General features: G+C 31.2%; 2 protein-coding genes across 2 annotated transcripts; one reads left to right on the top strand and one right to left on the bottom strand.

The window, feature by feature from the left end:
- Positions 1 to 12194: 12194 nt before the first annotated feature.
- On the bottom strand, positions 12195 to 16274 carry LOC112717375 (uncharacterized). Its single transcript, XM_025769428.1, has 5 exons — positions 15260 to 16274; positions 15023 to 15212; positions 14813 to 14880; positions 12669 to 12703; positions 12195 to 12338 (listed from the first exon to the last, which is right to left on the bottom strand). The coding sequence occupies exons 1-5, from the start codon at positions 16272 to 16274 to the stop codon at positions 12195 to 12197; spliced, it is 1452 nt and encodes a 483-aa protein (XP_025625213.1).
- Positions 16275 to 19273: 2999 nt separating this feature from the next.
- On the top strand, positions 19274 to 20235 carry LOC112715302 (uncharacterized). The gene is made up of 3 exons (XM_025767054.2): positions 19274 to 19468; positions 19549 to 19661; positions 19745 to 20235. Exons 1-3 carry the CDS (start codon positions 19363 to 19365, stop codon positions 20027 to 20029), a joined length of 504 nt encoding a protein of 167 aa, XP_025622839.1. The 5' UTR covers positions 19274 to 19362; the 3' UTR covers positions 20030 to 20235.
- The last annotated feature ends 155 nt before the right edge of the window (positions 20236 to 20390 follow it).

Raw genomic sequence — 20390 nt, 5'->3', positions numbered from 1 at the left:
TATAAAACAATCTGCTCTTGTAACTAACCACTATCAGAATTAGCCTAAATATAAACATAAACCTAGTAGTCTAGAATTAAACTAAATATAGAGAGTATAATCCCCAAGCAACATTGGTTTACAAGGAAATACATGAGCACAGACTGGACATTAGTTGTTCAATTCTTCTAAGATCAATTCAACGTTTTCTCTTTTTCCTGGCGGCTTGTTCTACTAAGACCTCTGGGTTTCTTCTGCGTGCCACAATAATTTTTGGAGGAGTGGAGGAGTGATAACTACTGCAGAAAGCATAGAAAAACAAATAGAAACAACCGCATAAGCCAAACAATTTTCAATTAAAAATCATAATCCATATGCAGGAGATAAACATATTATAAAAAGAGAAACAATGACTCTAAAGCAAAAAAAAAATGAATTACAAGTTAACTACAGGATCTAAGTAAGCCTGACTAATTATACATATATGCGCTTGAAAAAATTCATCATTATACAGACAGCTAAATATGCCAAAGCTGATTTAGACACTGATTAGGTGTTACCTCCTACAGTCTTCTTTCTCATTCTAGTAGAAGAGTCTTCTAGATAAACGTGTTTCTCAATCTTTACTGGTGAATTTAGTGACCCATGTATCTATCATCAATTGAATAAAGAAAATGAAGCAAGGATCAAACAATAATATTCTACTTCATTCATTTAAACATGTTAAGAATTAATGAAAGCATACCGTGGCACTGGATTTGAAAGGTATAGTATCATACGGATGCGACATTGATTGATCATGGGGCCTGTGAAACAGTAAGTGTATGTGCTATAGATCAATCAATGGGGTTTGTGTCAGTTTCCATATCCATGAATCCCATACACCTAAATGAAGTTGCAGGTTATACTTATCAAGAAGATTAAATAGCATTATATTTTTGCAATAAATTAAAAATGTTTGTTTAACAGTACTTTCTATGCACTGACATTAAGTACTTATAACTGAGCAATAAAACTGAAGTGAAGACAGCAACCAATACCTGCTACCATTATATGGCACCATTGATTTGCATGCTTGATCATCTCCAGTACAACCATTTGCAATTGAGTCATTATGTCTTTGCTCGACACTCTTAGCCAAACGGTATAGACTATCCCTTAGGCACAATTTGGTTCTAATATCCAACTACGGCCAAGCAAAATTTTGTTATCGAAGTAAATTATAATCAATGAAACTGATGAACTTGCAGCAATAATTGTAAATAGATAACAATTTTAGCATTAAAGTTTTACATCTTGGAACCTTCAGCCTTTTACTTACCAAAGAATGAAAAAGGAAAAGAAAGACTATACGCACATGCCTTAAAATACTGATGGCAGTGCCAAACTTAAGAGTCACTAGACCTTGAAGATAATGCCACCCATGAAAAGGACAGACCTACCAAGGAGGAGAGACTATTTCTTCCTGATTTGCATATAGAACAAAGCCCACAATATGCCACAAATTTATTACTTTGACATTTCTTGTATTCTCAATCCATTGAAGAATTTTCTTGTAAAGAGATAATATTCGACTATGATCCCTCTCATCCAAAACCTATGATAATTCAGAGTTCAATTAGAGAATTAGATATCTTAAAAATTCATGCTAAAAGAAATCACACATATTACCAACCACCATTGTGGTTCAACCAAAGATTTCAAGATGACGAGTCAATTGATAGCATCGTTTACAATAAGAAATTTTAAGCTCACAAATTAGGAATCTGTTAACAAAATTGATGGTGGGATAAAATTGAGAATATTTTAAAACGTTAGGAACTTAAATAGGACGAATACGTTAGGGACAAAAACGATACATATAAATAAATTTTAATTTTATCCTTCAATAATATCAATTTTTTACGGTACATAGTTATTCAATTATTTTTTAATCACATCTAAGTAAATTACACTTAATTACATTACTTTTTTAAAAAAATTATTTTTTCATAATTTTTCTCTTAAAGATGTTTACTCATCATCATGAAATATTTGTAGAATGACTAGTACATAAACTTGCGGAAAAAAATGATACATATACAATAAAGTAATGTGATTCTAGTAATTGTACAAATATTTCATGATGAGTAAAAATTTTTAAGAGCAACATTATAAAAAAATTAATTGATTTAGAATGAAAGTAATGTGATTAAGTATAATTTACTTAGATGTGATTAAAAAATAATTGAATAACTATGTACCGTAAAAAATTGTTATTATTGAAGGATAAAATTAAAATTTAATTCTATGTATCGTTTTTATCCTAAACGTTTTCATCCTATTTAAATCCCTAACGTTTCAAAATCGTCTCAATTTTGTCTCGCAGTCAATTTTGTTAACAGATCCCTAACGGTCAGAAAATATTGAGTCAATTTTAAAACGTTAGAGACTAAAATATGATAATTTAAACGTTAGGAATAAAAATATACTTTACTCTAAAATATAATTCTTTTTCTTTTTAAATAAAATTTTAATAATTTTTATTTTTTTTTTGTTTCCCACGGTATCCCCCAACCCGGCAGGTCAAGGACTAATCCCCTAATAGATTGCTGCATGCACAAAGCGGGATTCGAATCCCCGACACTTGCTTAAGCGGACAACCCCCAATTTTAGGTACCCAATGGATTGGACAACCCCCAATCCTAGGTACACAATACACACCCACACATTTTTCATATACTCAAACCCGAGACCTTTGAAATGAAGAAGGGGCGGAATGCCGTGTGAGCTACAGCTCATTGACAAAAAAAAAATTAATAATTAGACGATAATATTGATATTGACATTGACAAATGATAAGTTTTGTGGACTGGAAAATGTGGGCCATTTTCAGTCTGTTTTGTTGCATAATATGGGCCCATTTGTCTTCAACAGTGGGGAGAGAAGTGCCACAGATGGCAAAAAATTAAGGATGCCTCCAAAATCACACCACACACCAATTTCAATTCCAATTCCCACATCCTCCTTTAATTCCTCCCCTAAATCCCCCCTTCACCAGTCCAACTGTCCAACAAGGGAAAGTGTTTACTGAAAAAGTGTTCTAAAGACGGCAATTATAATTGACATAGATGATAAATGGTCGAAACTTGTATAATAAAATTGTCTAAGTCCCTTTTTATAAGCATTTTTTAAATGTTTTATAAGTTTTCGTTAAACTTTAGACAATATTTGGCCTTAATGTAATGTTCAGGATTCCACGCACTTCATTTTTTTAAATATATAAGCGTGCAGGGCTTTAACTTTTAAGGATACTCCAAGATTAAAAACTTCGAATTGAAAGGTTGAATTATCAAATTTGGTTAATACACGATTACATCAAAGAGTTTAATTTTTTATGTATCTTTTATACGGTCATTCGATGTTATTATCTTTTTTAATGATCATTCAGATAATAATATAAAAGACAGTTATTTTATTTATATACTATCGTGTAATTAGATACACGTATAAAATATTTAACATTAATAATATATTAAAATTAAATTTTATATTAATTTTAAAATCTTTTTATTTTTTTAATTTTTTATTGAGTGACTTAGCGTAAGGGTATTCAATATTCATGGACAAAATCTCTAAAAAATATATATATAAAATAATGATGAGTGGCATTGCTTAAAGAGGTCATGAAGTTAGTTAGATGTTCAATTGAGGTCTTTCTACTATATTTGGTGTGATTGGTGTCTTTCTATGGCCATTTATACTCATTTTGAGAATATCTCAATTCTAGTCCTATTTATGTTTAATTTATGAATATTAGATTTTACTTGTGAGTTATAAAAAAATATAATATTATTATATAACTTAATAATAATAATTTAAAATAAAATTAACTTTTATATAAAAAAATATATTAAATTATTAATTAATGATCTTCTATTAATGACTAAAAAATAAAGATCTTTTGCATTTAATAAGAGATCTTTGAGTCAACATCCACTTAAAACATATTTTTATATAAGTATACAACATATACATATATAGAGTATGGGTTGGTCGAGTAAAATTGAGACTCAACCCGCACCCTACACGACCCGTACAAGAACCCTACTCTACCAGTTGTGGATCGGGTTGGCAACCCTATCTGACCAGGTTGGGTCGGGTTGAATATTCGCAGATAGGGTACATATTGCCACCACAACTATTAATGTATTTAGTTTAGAATTTAATTTTGATACATTAATAGTATAAAAAATTTTATATGATCTTTCAGTTATATTTATAGATTTTAATTACTTTTTAAATAATAAATTTAAAATTTGGTTACTTTTTGATGTAATAATGATTAAATAAAACGGCTTCTTCTTTATCTTAAAACTGCTGATCGACTTAAAACTCATCTAAGTCTTTTGTATCTTGTATATCTTTGGCCCCAAATCCAACAGGTACGCTAGATATTTTCTGCTGTCTTATGGCATGTAAGTCCAAAATTAAAAAGTACAGGAATACTGCTGAATTCTTGAACTAGCCGCTCCACTACCTCTAGTTGGATTACTCCTCGCTATGTCATCATTACTATCATCGGCAATTGTGGCGGACTTCACATCATCATCATCTTCCTCCTGCAATACATCTTTCACGCCATCCGATGCTCTACCCTGTTCGAAAATCAGTACCACATCAGGAGTACCAACTATCGTAATTGAAAGCTCACCGAAAGGTCGAATATCACCTATTTCTCCATCACGATTGCAGTTTAGATCAGTTACGAAGGACAGATAGAAAACCAAAACTGCCTCAAGTGCAATCACGGACACAGATGAAGAGGCACCAACAGGCATTGAACTAGAGCAAGAAGCCATTGCTGAAGGTTGAGGATTACGGTTTGAACCTCCTGAACTGCAGACCACATCTACAAGCTTAGCCAACAGCTCAGGAGTCCTCACCTCGAAAAACTGCCGACGACAATGGAACAAAACTTGCAAATCTTCGTCACTGCCTATGACGAACGAATCGTACTTCACATCATCCCGCAATACGAAAATCAAAATTTTATAGAATAACTTCTCCACCCGTTTCACGCATTGCATCCCCAGTTTTTTGATTATAGTATTCTGAAACTCGATAAAACTTGTTGAAAGTTTGAAAAAAATATTAAGTGAAAATTTATCATTAAATTTAATTTCAGAATGTATTTTTTTCTTAATTGACCCTCTATAGTGCATCAGAACTAAAAAACTATCATCACTAGCCATTATGACTTCCACTCTAATAAATACATAACGTTCTGATTATTTTTATATAGGAACTACTAATTTGATTTATATCACTTATTGGGTATCATAGTAATTCGAATTAAGTAAACTCAATTTACTTTGATTATTTCAAATAGTAAATCGAAATAGCATGTATCATTTTACTTATTGATTCCTCCTCCTTATAAATCGACTAAGGTGATTTCGATTTACTGATGGTCTTAGTAAATTGAGTCTAACTTATTCGATTTACTTGTTTTTTGGTAAATCGATCTTACCTAATTCAATTTACATTGTGCATTTGTTAATCGAGTTTTCTAACTTCAATTTATATAGATCTAATTTTAAAAAGGGACATGCATATAATGTTTTGAATTTTGAGACTTTAGTGTAATATTGAGTGACATTTGTATTGTTTAAATGATTTATCCAAAAAATATATGATTAAATATATGTATAAAATTTTAATGTATGAAAATTAAATTTTTTTAATTTAAGAGTTCAATTTTAATACATGGATAGGTAAAATATTTTACAAGTCGTCTAATCATATTTGTTTGTTGAATGATCATTCATGCAATCAATATGAAAAATAGTTATCTTTTCTGATTAAACGATATATAATTAAATATACTGTAAAAAATATTTTATACTAAAAATATATTAAAATTAAAATTTTAATTTAATAAGTTTATATTATTTTTTTATTTAAGCAATATCCTATTAGTATTTTCACTATACCTACTAGCAATACCCTAATTTAGATAAATAAATAATCAGAAGAAACCTTTAATATTCAAGGCAGGTTGTTTTTCTTTTTCTAAATGCATGAATAGAAAACTTATAGTGTGATGACTGATTAGGACTAGCACTATCTATTCAATATAAGTGGAAAGAAAGCAAAGCACTAATTAACTTTATAGGATATATAATTTTATAGGAGAGTGGACCACAATAGCTTATTGTAATTATCAATCCATAAGCTATTCATGGATGAACTAACCTTTCTAAGTTACAGAGTCCCTTAACAGTTGAATTGACAATAATGAATGATTTATGGGGCCTGTATTAATTAGATTATTAGTAGGAGTTCTTTCACATAACATTTTTGGCATTTTAATAATAACAGATTTTTTTCGCATGAGAATTTTATATGATCTCATCATATGTTAGCTTTTTTGATTAAAAAAAAAAAGGTGACCGGTAAAGTAATGTAGATATTAGTTAATTATAAAAAGTAAATATTTAAGTCAAACAAATTTATATATAATTAAAATATGACTCATTCTCATGTTACTTAATTATTATATATCTCGTTAATGGTTGATGCCAAATGAAACACCATAAAAAATGGACCACATCATCTTATAATAATAATTAATTCACAAACTGCTATATTAAACAAATCAACTTTAATTTTTAAAGTTACAAACCAGCCGAACATTTATATATTTATATATAAAAAATAGATAAAAGTATATTAATATAATAAATTACGGAGAGGCTTGTATATTACTAAGAGTTCTCTCTGTTTCGACAGTATATATATGGTTGGTGCCAAATATTTATCAAAAACAAAAGCTACCTAATACGTCAAGTTTGTTTTTGTTTTTTATTATTTTATATCATATAAAAAAAACTACCTAATGGTATGTGTAGACTACAACAAAGTTGAATATACTTCTCTGCCTGACATTTGATAGTATTTATGTATGGAAATATGGTGTGGCAAAGTTAGTATATCCAGCTGGCACACCATCACTTATTTCTATGGTATTGCACTATAATCTACAGAACACACAGTCAGAAATTCAGTGCTTGAGACACAGCATTGGCCATAATCTTTCAGCTTCCTGTAATAATTAATTAGTTCTCTAATAGATTTTTCTTAAGAAATAAATTAAAAATTATTTAGTTATTAAAATTAATTGTTAATATAAAAGGTATATTAAAAATAAAAAATATATTAAAAATAAATTAAAATATATATATATATTTATACATAAATATATAATACTTATTTAGTAATTAATTTTTAGTATATATAAAATAATATTTTGTTGATAAAAAATATATTATTTAAAATAAAATTAAAAAATTAATTACAAGAATTTTTTTTCAAACATTGATTGATTTGTCACGGTTGGAATTAGACTGATTTAGCTTGACAGAATTTGACAATATTGGACTTGTATAAATTATATCTTATTAAAAAGGCTTCTCAAAATAAAATTTTGTTAGAAAAGAAATCTGTGTACGCCAACTTTAGCTTATACATGAACAAGAAAAAATAGTAATTAGCTATAGTTTCTACTTTAAATAATAAATTTATATTAGAATCAGTTCAATCGACCAAGCAAAATTTGGAATTTAAAATATTTTGGTTAGGGTCAAATTAGTTTCTAAAAGATAAACCACTCTTTAAAATTGGTTTTAAAAAAATTTATCAATTAAATTGATTTTTTTAAAATTATAAATTAATTATTCCATTAATAATTTTTGCCAATAATTAATAAAGTACAATATTAATTAACAGTATACATAACATCTAGTATATCTAATTAAAGTTAACACTTTACATCGTTAATAGTTGATAAAAATTATTAACAAAATGATAAAAAAAAACAAAAATAATTAATTTATTATTTTAAAACATTAATTTAATTAATAAATTTTTTTAAATTAAATTTAAAAATAATTTAGAGACTAATTCAATCATTAACCTTTCTCTTTGAGATATGTCTACAACTCTACAATTTTATCAGTATGTGTATGGTGTCGATTAGTAAGGGATGTAAATGTACCAAATAAGCACTACCCCAGAAGAAACACCACATTCTACTATACCAAAGCTGTTCATTTTCAGTAACAACTACTCAATTCTAAATGCCAGACACACTATGCATCAAAATCTCTATCAATCAATCAATATCCCTTACTGTCACTCTCAGCTATGCTCCACAATCCGAGGGCTCATGTCTTACGTTTGTCAAGTCCCCTCACTTGTATAAAATTAAAAGAATAAATTTTTTTTAGTACTTTAATTATTTTTAAAAAATTTCACAGTTTATTTTAATTTATATATTATATATATTTTTTATAAATAAAATTAACGATTAAAAAATTAAATATTAATATTTTAAAATATTTAAAACAATTTTAAATATATATAAAAAAAATACAAAAAGATAAAAATATATTTATAAAATTTTAAAATAACTTGTTGATGCACTTTAAAAATTATTTAGGTAAGTTAAAATTTCCTTTTTAGTTATATATATAGTGATAGATTTAAAGATAAAGACAATAAAAATAGTTTGTTAAATTGTTGCATTGAAATTTGAATGATTATCAAGTATATAATTACAATTTTATATGAGACCAGTATACTATCAGATAACAAAAAGTTTTGACTTGTCTAAATAATTTTTAGAATATATCAAAATATTTTAGAATTTTTTTGTTATACTTTTGTTTTCTATATATTCTTGTATGTTTATTTTCAAAAAAATACTAAAAAATTATAAGCATTTATTATTTTTGAACATCAATTTTAATCATCAATCCAATTCTTTCAGTTTAATAATTAAACCACATATTTTAACTCACATTTTTAAATATCAATAATTAATTACCGAATAAAAATAATAAATTTTGATGACTTTCTAGTATTTTTTATTTTATCTATATACTGTAAAAAAAATTCAAATTTTAACATTGAATCTCAGTATAGGAAAATTGCACGATGAGATAATTCAGTCTCTATTGATGATAATTTCACCTCTAAAAACATTAAATTTAGCTGGTGTTTAAGTGCTGCCACTAGGTTAAGATTTAGGAATATGGGAACCATGCATTTTGGGTGGATGGAAAATTGGGTTGCATTAGTTATTAAAAAGCCATAAAGAAAGCAATATTGTTTTGATTGATACTGTGTAGACGAAGACCAGTCATTGGATGCAATATATATAACCTAACATGTCACACGTGCGTATTCATCATTATTAAGTCTATCAGGTAGCGTTTGTTTTCAGGTATTGAGACAGAGACTGAGAGACTGAGACTTAGTATCGTGTTTGTTAGTTCAGAGACTGGTATTAAAATTTCTGTCTCTGTCTCTAAAATCTCAGTATTTCAGTACCTCCAAAAAGTAGGGACACAGGAGACTGAAATTTTTAGAGATGGAGACTGAAACTTTAATAATATTTTATACCTAAAATACTTTCATTTCAATTAATTAATTCCAATTTTACCTTTTGTGCAAATTAAATTAGAGTTTTATTCTTGTTTCAATTCCTGTCTCCCATTTTGCACCAAACAGAATACTGAGATTTGTTTTAATCCCTGTCTCTTAGTCTCAGTCTCTCAGTCTTAGTCTTTCTGTCTCTGTCTATCCACCAAACGCTACTTCAGAGTTTCGTTGGGACTAACTTGTCCAACTTTTTATACTCTCAATGGACCATATCATAGCATGAGTTTAATGATTTTTGGGCTGATTTGTTTTCCTTTATACTTTATGAGACTAATTTCAATATTTTTTTTAAACATTTTATGGCATTTTGGTAAATAAAATTAGAAATTGACAACAGCTCTACCTAAGTCATGTATACAACAGATTTTATGGCCCGTTTTTTATCCTTCTAAAGGTGAATTCCAATAAATATTCTAAGGATTACGTGTACTGGACCTAAAGAGTAGTTCTTTGTAGTCCTTCAATACGAGACTACTCATAAATTCTAGTCTCTTCTTTAAAAATGGCACCTGAAAGAATAAAATTAGGGTCATTGCACATGTAGGACGCTTTCTAGTACCAAGCCAACTTGCTGCTTAATATATAATTATATACCATACAAACTGTAATTAAATTCAATTCATATGATTAAAGCTACTGTGTGCTAGTGTGTCTAGAAGACTCGTAATCCCCATATATTTGAAAAAAATTCTCCATCATTAGATTTCATCATTGCAATCCCACATTCAAGTGCTATTTTTTTTTTTAAATTAAGTCTTTTTTACTCTTTTGAGTTTATTTAGAAGAATCCCAATTTTATTTGTACTAGTTCAATAGTTGAACTTTTTTGTAATTCTATTTCTAATGAATAAAATTCTGTCTTTGGGAAAAAAAAAAAATCGGATCAATTGTGGGTTCAAATGTTATAACTAGCATGGTATGAGTATGATGAGGTTGGGCTATAATTCTACGTCTCTACCCTCCCTCGCTCGCAAATTTGCGTGGGGCGTTCTAATACCATGTGATTTTTTAATTGAAAAAAAGCATATGTAAATATAAATTTAATTTTGATATATTATTAATGTAAAATAATTTTATATATATATTTAATTACGTAGTATCGCATCATAAAAAATAATTATCATTTTTATTGATCTCTTAAATAGTTATTCAAAAGTCACCAAAAAAAATAGTTATTCAAAAAAATAAATATAATTATAAAATTGTATAAAATATTCTCATAAAAATATATACTATAGAACAAAATTTCATAGTAAAACTAAATTCTAACCAGATTAAAATTAGGAGTGTTTATAGATCGAATCTGATCTGCATATCTATGGTATTTATCTGAATCCGATCAGGAAAGTTATCGGATCGGATTGCGGATTTTATGTAGGTATCCGCATATCCGATCTGCATATCTACGGATCCACAAAAATAAATAAATAAATAAATAGTAAATATTCTTTTTATATTTTATTTCAACTAATAATTATCATATCTATTGTATTATTTTATTTTTTTATTATTTAAAAAAATATGTTTAATAATATTTTAAAAGTAAACATGTTTAAAAGAGTAGAAAAATAGTATTTTATTGATATTTTTTAAATAAAAATAAGTTTTTAAAATTATTTTTATATTTTGCGGATATATCCGTGATCCGCAAATGTGTGGATCGAATCGGATCTAAGCTTAAAAAGCGCGGATATTGGATCCGATCCGATCCGACAATTTTAGTGTGGATTGGATCGAAATTTCAGCTATATCCGATCCGATTCGATCCACGTTCACCCTTACTAAAAAATAGTTGTTGATTTGTAACGGAGAATATTTGAAGATTTACGCCAATAACCTAGAAAATAAAAAGAGAGGATATTCAATTTTTAAACACTACATCTATAATAATGATTAAATTATCATGTTTATTTCACTTTTGTCTACTTTATCCGCTAAGGTAACTAAATACAAAAATACATGATGTGCAAATGAATCAAATACAAATACAATTGGAAGATTATGATAATGAGAATGAAAATAACGTTGTTAAAAAAAGTGAACACGTGACTAATGCTCCTGAAGTTGTAACAACAAGAAAGAGTGAAAGGAAAAAAAATACCAACAAAACTAATTAAATGAGTACATCCTACAAAAAGGGGGAGAGTGTAAGCATTTCTTCTTCTCTTTTCTAGGTCTTTATCTCTCTTTCTGATTCTTTCTAATTTTTTTTCTCTTTTTCTCCAGACACTTGCTACCATGTGACCTCTGTGGCTTATCATTAAGTTTCTATCCCAACAATTGTTACTACCATTGTGAATTGCTTTTTTTTTCTTTTCATTTCAATCATATAAAATTTCAACAACATTGCAATACCTCTTATTTTCTATTTTAATTCATTTAGTAATTTCTTCAAACACTTGTCTTCCATCATTGGTGCTTTCATTGTTTCTCACCGTGTCTAACAATTCAACGGCTCGCTTGACTGATCTTGGAATTAGAATGGAAGTTCTCTTAACAAGGTCAGAGCGCATTGAACACATAGAAACTTTACTCTCTAATCTGCAAGTTCAACTTGAGCATTCTCCTACCTTTGTACACAGTGTGGTTTCGCAACCTCGCACCCACTCCATTTCAGGTGCGTAGTGTGAAGTTGAATTTTCCACGTTTTGATGGTCGAGATGTCTTGGGATGACTTTTTTGTGTAGAGCAAATTTTTTATTATTACAACACGCCTGATGAGGATCGAGTTACCATTGCTGCGATTTATATGGATAGCGATGCTGTTCCTTGGTACCAAATGATGTAACGTACCAACAACTTCCATTCGTGGCCTTCTCTGGCTCATGCCTTGGAATCTGAATTTGGTCCATCCCCTTTTGATTGCCCTCGAGCTACAATATTCAAGCTATCTCAAACAACGACAGTAAATGCTTATTACTCCGAGTTCACTTCTCTTGTAAATCGTGTTTTTGGTCTAGCTCCAGATGCTATCCTTGATTGTTTTATCAGTGGTCTTCAACAAGATATTAAACGGGATGTCTTGGCATTTCACCCTATGACTTTACAACGTGTAGTGTCTCTTGTCCGTCTATTTGAGAAAAAATATATGCCTGCAAAATCAACTTAGCAACATTCTAGTGTCTATAATAGAGGTTCTTCATCATCTAAACCAAACCAAAGCTCAACAACACCATTCGGACAAAATTTTCTCCCTTTGTTACCAACTCTTCAACAGTTAAAAGCCCTACTAATGCACCTAGACGACAACCATTCAGACGCTTAACTCCAACAGAAATTCAACAAAAGAGGGAGAAGAGACTTTGTTTTAATTGTGATAAACGCTTCACTTTGGACCATCGTTGTCCTAACAAACATCTTATGATTTTGCAAGTAGAGGAAGATAAAGAGGGAAATCCTCTAACTGACTTAGTTCTAAATGGACAACTTGCTGGAGATGAACAACCAGTTATTTACCATTTATCCTTACATGCCTTTAAAGGAGGCAATGGATTTGGTACAATTCGTTTCAGGACGTTGTGAAAGGTGTTGATAAACCCCATTTTTAGGGTTTATCTTGTATTGAATTTAGAGTATTTTGATGACCTTTTCTCGCATTTAACCTATGAATCAGCATGGTTTTGTAATCTCTCCTGTATTTGCGCTTAAGTATGAAAACATGCCTTTTAAGCCTTGTTTTGATGAATTCTAATTCCTCTTTGATTCCATAAGATGCCTTGATGTGTTTCTTAGTAATCTCAGGTTGAAATAGGCTAGACATGGATCAAAGGAGCAAGGAAGAAGCAAGTGGAGAGAAGCATAAAAGCCAAAGAATTGATCTCGACCAAGCACGCGCACGTGCACAAGGCGCCCGCGCGCACATTGCAAAATCGGCCAGGGACGGGCACGCGTACCGTGCGCGCACGCGTCGATGACCGCACATGACTTCATTAAAGCAACACATGCCTGGCGATTTGGAAGGGTTTCTGAACCCATTTTGGTGCCAATTGCTGATAGAAGGGAATAAAAGGATCAAGGATTGAGGGGAAGGATGATCATCATTCTAGCATATAGTATAATTAGGATTAGTTTTAGAAGTAGTTTCTAGAGAGAGAAGCTCTCACTTCTCTCTAGGATTAGGATTGGGATTAGGTTTAGTTCTTAGATCTAGATTTTAATTCATCTTCTTCTACTTCTATCTTCTTAATTCCTTGTTGTTACATTCATTCTTCTTCCGTTCTTTTATTGTAATTTCCTTTATGTTGTTCTTATATTTTGTTGTAGATCTACTATTGTTCCTTCCATTTTCTTTCAATTCAATAAGAGGTAATTCATAATAATTGTTCTTCTTTGCTTTTCTATTGTTGATCTCTTGCCTTTATTGTTAGATCTTTCTTTAATTCTTGCAATTTATGTTGTTTAATTTTATTGCCTTTTATGTGTTTGTTGAAATGCCTCTTCTAGATATAGTATAGATTTTGTCCCTCTTGGCTTAGGTAGAGTAATTAGTGACACTTGAGTTATCTAATTCCTTTGTTGATTGGTAATTGGAGAGATTGCTAATTGGTTTGGAGTGCACTAAAGCTAGTCTTTCCTTGGGAGTTGGCTAGGACTTGTGGCTCAAGTCAATTCATCTACTTGACTTTCCTTTACTTAGTAAGGGTTAACTAAATGGTAGCAATGAACAATCCTCATCACAATTGAGAAGGATAACTAGGATAGGACTTCTAATTTTCATACCTTGCTAAGAGCCTTTTATAGTTGTTAGTTTATTTTCATTGCCATTTACTTATCATGCTTCTTATCCAAACCCCCAAAACACATCACAACCAATAACAAGACACTTCATTACAATTCCTAGGGAGAACGACCCGAGGTTTGAATACTTCGGTTTATTAATTTTAGGGGTTTGTTACTTGTGACAAACAATCTTTTGTATGAAAAGGATTTTTGATTGGTTTGGAAACTATACTTGCAACGATAATTCATTTGTGAAATTCTATACCATCAAAAATCTAATCATCAAAATGGCGCCGTTGCCGGGGAGTTGCAATGGTGTTATGTTATTGGTTATTGTACATATGTGAATAGTGTGAATATCTTGCTTTTTGCTTTATTTGCTAGTTGTAGAATTTTATTTTCTCTTTCCATTATGAATTCTCACTTTGGCTATGAGTGTAATTACAACTATGTTGTAGGTGATGAGAACTTCAATGAGGATGTGTATCAAGGATGGGACAATCAAAGGTGGGAGGAGCCATATGCATATGATCAATCTTCTTGGCAACAACCTCCACCAATGCACTATGAAGAAGAGCCATTCTATGATGCACACCAATCAAATGGCTATGGTGAATCTCCTTGTAACCTTCAAGCGCCACCACCATACGCCTATAAGACATATCCTCAACAGCAACCTCAACCACGCTCACAAGCCTATTTTCACCAAACACTTCCATACGATCCCAATCCATATTCGTCACACTAACCAACTTTTGAACCATATGAGCCATACATGGAACCACAATTCCAAGATTACTACTCCCAAGAACCACCTCAATACACACCACCACCTTACCAAGAAGAACCGCCTTTTGGACTTATTGTTTCCACTAGATTGGTGGTCATATGACCCCATCGATATCCCCCATCAAATGCTAAAGCATACTGCTCACGTGGAATCCGATCCAACCAGTTGGTATAAGCCTCACCCCGCTCGTGTAAATGCTGATAACGAGTCTCGTACTCGCGAACTGTTCGCAAGTATCCTATCAATAAAAAAAGACCCACTATAAACAACGTTCGTCATAATAACTAGGTTTAAGAATAACTGCAATAGTAACTATCATTCCGATATTGAAGATAAGCTTCTGTAGATACGGAGCCTTGAACTTCCTCAAGAAGTTGGACTCTATGTGTCTAATACAAAACATGTGGAATGCTCTGGGAGGAGACCAAGCTCCGTTACTACGAGCAATAGCTGACCTAATGGAATCGTGTCGATCGGAGATCAAGCCCACAGCATCACGTGTCACAACATGTTGTCGCAAGTTACTAAGAAAAAAATGCCAAGCATCAGATGTCTCTCCCTCAACTATCGCAAATGCAATAGGCATGATATTGTTATTGCCATCCTGTGAAACTACAACCAACAAACAACCCTTATATTTTCTATACAAATGAGTTTCGTCTACCTGCACTATTGGCTTGCAATGTCTAAATGCTCTAATACAAGGGTAAAAACTCCAGAAGACTCGGTGTAGTACACGAATATTAGGAACCAAGTCTTTCCCCCGATGCGCATGCATTGTTTCAAAATGAACGACTGCAGATGTCTCCTTGTGACACATGGCCTCAAACAATATCGGCAAAGCTTCGTACGAAGCTTCCCAACTTCCAAAAATTGACTCCACTGCCTTCTGTTTTGCCAACCATGCTTTGCGATAACTTATGGTGTAGTTAAACTTCGACTGTACTTTCGTAATCACTAATTTCACCTTTATGGATGGGTCAATTTTTACCAATGGCTTTATTGCTTCTGCAATTGTGTTGGAATCCAACTTCGAATGATATTGAGAAATGGTGGCCCTAGTACAGGTGTGATTACCATTGTACCTCCTTATCTCCCAACAGTACTTCCTGGACATTTTACTCACCCTGATCAACCAATCACAACCTGCGCCATATTGGGTGCATTTAGCATAGAAGGTCGTCAGTTCTGACTCATGCACCCGATAATCTACACCTCTAGGGATGGTATAATCTTTCATCGCTTTAATTACTGCCTTCCTAGAACTGAATTCCATTCCCACAGTAAATTCACCATCCATCAAAAGTTAATATAATTATCAACTACGTTATCAAATGATATTTAATAAATTAATAATAACATAAGAATGTGAAATATTAAATTTTCAATATACATGTTTAATTGATAATTAAACCCTAAACTATTACTAATTATATGCTATATTTATGCCTATTTACCGTTGTCTTAAATATTTGTACCAAACTCAACATATGCACAAATCATAATTTAACAATTCATTATTTAAAATTATGAGTTACCTGCATTTACATATTGAGGAAACTCCGGTGCATGCATGGCCTCCAAATCCAACGACTGCATGAAAGTCGGCTCCACAAATGGCTGCTGATTTGCTAGTGCATTTGCCACATCCACCACGTCTGCCACCATAGCATCGTTAGCTTGATCTTCGTCTACACCCGGATCAATGACTTCGTAGTTACTTTCAAACTCTTCTTCACTATCACTGTTGTAATCTTCTAATTCAATATCTCGGTCCGCTGTAGATTGTTCGAACTCGATATACAGTTCGATGAACGATATTCGGGATCGACTTTCAAGATACACTGAAAATATTTCTTACATGCTCACTTCAACGGTCACGAATTTCCTTTGAAATTGAACGAACCCACCAAAGACAGATATAGGATATCTGTACAGAATACACGATACTTTCCTAGATATTAGAAAATCCATCTTCTCACAAATCACACATTTTAATTCCTCGTATGAAAGTGTGAAAGGAATTATAATATCTAATGGATTTTTACACACAAATTTCACTCCTTCAGATATTTGTAATAAAATTTGGCCATGATAATACACTTTTAATCTCACTCTATCATCCATGATAATGGAGAAGAAGAGAAAGACAGACGTGAGTTTAAAAAATTTGGAGATCGGGAGAGGAGGAAGATGAAGTGGGATGCTCAGCTTGGGTTGGGTATATATATATATAACTCAAATCGGACTGTTCGACCGCTTTCACGGTGATTCGAATTTTTTTAAACAATAAAATCAGACTGTTCGATTAGTGAACGGCCCGCTCAAAAAAAATAAAGAAAATCCAGAAATCGCTGGGTCCGATTTGAGTGGCCTGTGAAGTTTTTTTCCTGCAGTAAAAAAATCACTGGGTCCGATTTCTTTGGACCAAATAAAATTTGAACATCAATGTATGAAATCGGTGGGTTCAATTTCTTTGCAGAGCGATCCATCAACCATAAATTGAACGGCCTAATTTGTGTTCCCTTTCAACTGCAATAAATCAGACCCTCTAATTTTTTTCGTCACTTAAACACCGTCACATCAGTATAAAACTCCTCTAAATTCCATAACCCAGCGATAAACCAAATTTGGTGTCATATATAAAAAAAATAGCCTTTGCAATGATCAGGCTCTCGGAAATCTTGTTAATATTTAAAAGATTATTTCTTTCTGATGCCAATCCAGACATTCAGACACGAAAAAAAAAACGCACCAACAAAGCAACAAAAGGACAGGTAAATTAAATGCCCATAGCTTTCCAATTATGGACATTGAATTTAAATGTCATGTGAAGAAACCCCCTTGGAAATAGTAACCCACTACTATATTCTAGTAATGGTTCCAACACCAAGGCATGTCACTTCTAAAATTGTTTTCATCAATGGGGACAAGTGTCATTCCGCAATAGTGCCATCATTAACGACATAGTTTATATGTTTTCTAATTGATCGGTCAATATTATATTAACTGAACATTTTGTTAATTGTAATGTCATCTTGCACTAAAAATAAATTTCCACAAATTGTCACAGATGCATATCTCATCTATTATTAAAAGTAAGATAATCATTTTTATCAATCATGCTTGGGTGGTGGAAACCATCAATTAATTGATTAAGCAATTAAAAGCAATCAACAAATTTAAATTGTCTATAAGAAGTATGGGAAATTCAAAACTTTAATGAATCAATTCTATTTATAAATTTATACATTCACAAAAAATTCGACTCCGTTTTTAATCTCATACAAAGGCATATTCCTAAGTTTCCTTATTTTTAAAATAAGACTTGAGATTTAGAAGCTTGAGTTACCTAAAGAGCTGAGGTGGAACATCTTGGATTGGATAAACAGAACCAAACAACAAACATTATTAGTTAAGCCGAGAAACTACAACAAGCATTCATATGAAAATTTAAACCTGACAATCAATCCTTTTTCTGTATTTTATACTCTAATTTGTAGTAAACAATCGTAAAGGAAATAAAATTCACTACAATTATTTTACGAGTAAATAGTCAAATTAGTCCTTAAAAGATTACTCGTTCTTTAAATTGGTTTTCAAAAATTTTTTTTAATCAAATTCGTCCTTTAAAGATTTTAAATTAGTCATGTTAGTCTTTCTGTCACTTTGTTTATTTATGGTGTCAAAATTTGTTAATGTGATATATTAAGTGACATCCTACACACATTTAGGAGTCTTAATTGATTATTAACATAATAAATCTATGAAATTAAATTAAATTAAAATCTAATTAAAAGGAGAACTTGAAGTATTGAAATCTCTCAATTTGAGATTGATTTGATTTAATTTCATAAATTGATCATGTTAATAGTTAATTAAGACTCTTAGATGTGTGTTGGGGTGTCACTTAAAGTGTCAAATTTTGATACCATCAACAAATAAAGTGACGAAAGAACTAATATGATTAATTTAAAATCTTAAAAGACGAATTTGATAAAAAAAAATTTCGAAATCCAATTTAAAAAACGAATGATCTTTTAGAAATTAATTTAACCATTTACTCATTATTTTACATTACATGTGTTTCATTTCATATATTTTCTTGAAGGACTATTAGGATAAAATATTTTTTGTGTGGTAAACTTTTTTGGACTGGGCGTTGTAATGTTCACATATCACAATAGTTTAAGGCATTGCCATCTTGGACCTGTATTGGGCCAATGAGTCAAACCCGACCCAGTTGTATCACGACCCGCATTATACTTGGCCTTTTTCTTTTTGTCTTATGTTAGCATTGGACCCCAATCCAATAGATCAAGAGAAATTGATCTTCTGTAAATTAGGGTTTCCGCTTTTCAGTTTGTTCTCCCATTCCACAGACCACAATGAAGAAGAACGAGGGAGTCAACGAGAGGATGAGGAAGAGGAAGAGGAAGAATTATTCCGTCAACCTGAAATCCGATAAAAGCCACTACAACCCTGCTCTCATAAGTATGCCACTTCTCAATCTTGAATTTTATATTGTAACAGAGGATGAAGCAGTCTGATTTAGGTGTTGTTTGTTTGTTCAGAGAAGCAAAAAGAATTCTATAAGAATGCGAAGAATGTAAAGAAGTTTAAGAAGATGTTAAAGCATCAAACGGAGCAAAGCGATCATTTCTCGACACAGAAACTGATGATTGAGGTTTTTCGATATATCATAACTGTTATAGGTCAAGATTCTAATAGTTGAATCCATTAACATAAATTTTCTATTTGATGGTGCAGAATAGCAGTGCTGAGATGAAAGAGGATAAGTGCGAGAGTGAGAGGAGGCGGAAGAAAAAGTATTGTTTGGAAGAATTGTACAGGAAGAAGCATGAAGAGAAAGAGAGAGAAAGAATGGAAAGAGAAGCAGCAATGATGGCAAAGAAGGAAGAGAGAGAAGAAGCCCAAGCCAGGAGAAAAGCTCTGCGGGACAAAATGCTTAAGAAGACCAGAAAAGGGCAGCCTCTTATGAAATACAGAATTGAACATCTTCTGAGTACTATTCAAGCCTCATCTCAAATTTAACCATCCTAATCCTCTTGATTCAACTTCTGCAATACCAATAGTTGTTGATTGTGCAAGTTTAAGATCGTTGTTAATCATAACAATTTTGTACTCAAATTGTTCCCGGTATCCTGCTCTCAGCCTTTCACCCTTGGAAACATTGTTTTTTCCAAAGTTAACTCTCTTTATTGATGCCATGAAATATTTACTCAAAATTAGATAGAAAATCTGACAAACTTGAGATTTAGAAGCTTTCAAGTTACATGTAAAATAAATTGAACTTTGCTCATAATATTATACTTTCTAAAAATCTAAGGATTAAAATGGTGTTTTTCTATTGTGAGACCTATTTAGAAGAGTAAGAACATGACATTTTTTTAAA

This window comes from Arachis hypogaea, chromosome 10, assembly GCF_003086295.3.
Source record: "Arachis hypogaea cultivar Tifrunner chromosome 10, arahy.Tifrunner.gnm2.J5K5, whole genome shotgun sequence".
NCBI lineage: Eukaryota > Viridiplantae > Streptophyta > Magnoliopsida > Fabales > Fabaceae > Arachis > Arachis hypogaea.
Note: the sequence above shows the minus strand (reverse complement) of the source record. Positions and strands in the feature narration are given on the sequence as shown.

Bases quoted from the DNA above. Each gene is read 5' to 3' on its own strand.
- LOC112717375 (XM_025769428.1), bottom strand. From the start codon at position 16,274: ATGGATGGTGAATTTACTGTGGGAATGGAATTCAGTTCTAGGAAGGCA. The intron at 14,881-15,022 runs GTAAGGTGGTGG...TGGTGAAAATAG, and splicing joins CCAAAAGGCGGTTCTTCTTG to GCTTGTGAGCGTGGTTGAGG. The intron at 12,339-12,668 runs GTAACAAAGGGA...TGAATATTGTAG, and splicing joins TTTTAACTGTTGAAGAGTTG to CTCGAGGGCAATCAAAAGGG.
- LOC112715302 (XM_025767054.2), top strand. From the start codon at position 19,363: ATGAAGAAGAACGAGGGAGTCAACGAGAGGATGAGGAAGAGGAAGAGG. The intron at 19,469-19,548 runs GTATGCCACTTC...TTGTTTGTTCAG, and splicing joins CTACAACCCTGCTCTCATAA to AGAAGCAAAAAGAATTCTAT. The intron at 19,662-19,744 runs GTTTTTCGATAT...TTGATGGTGCAG, and splicing joins CACAGAAACTGATGATTGAG to AATAGCAGTGCTGAGATGAA.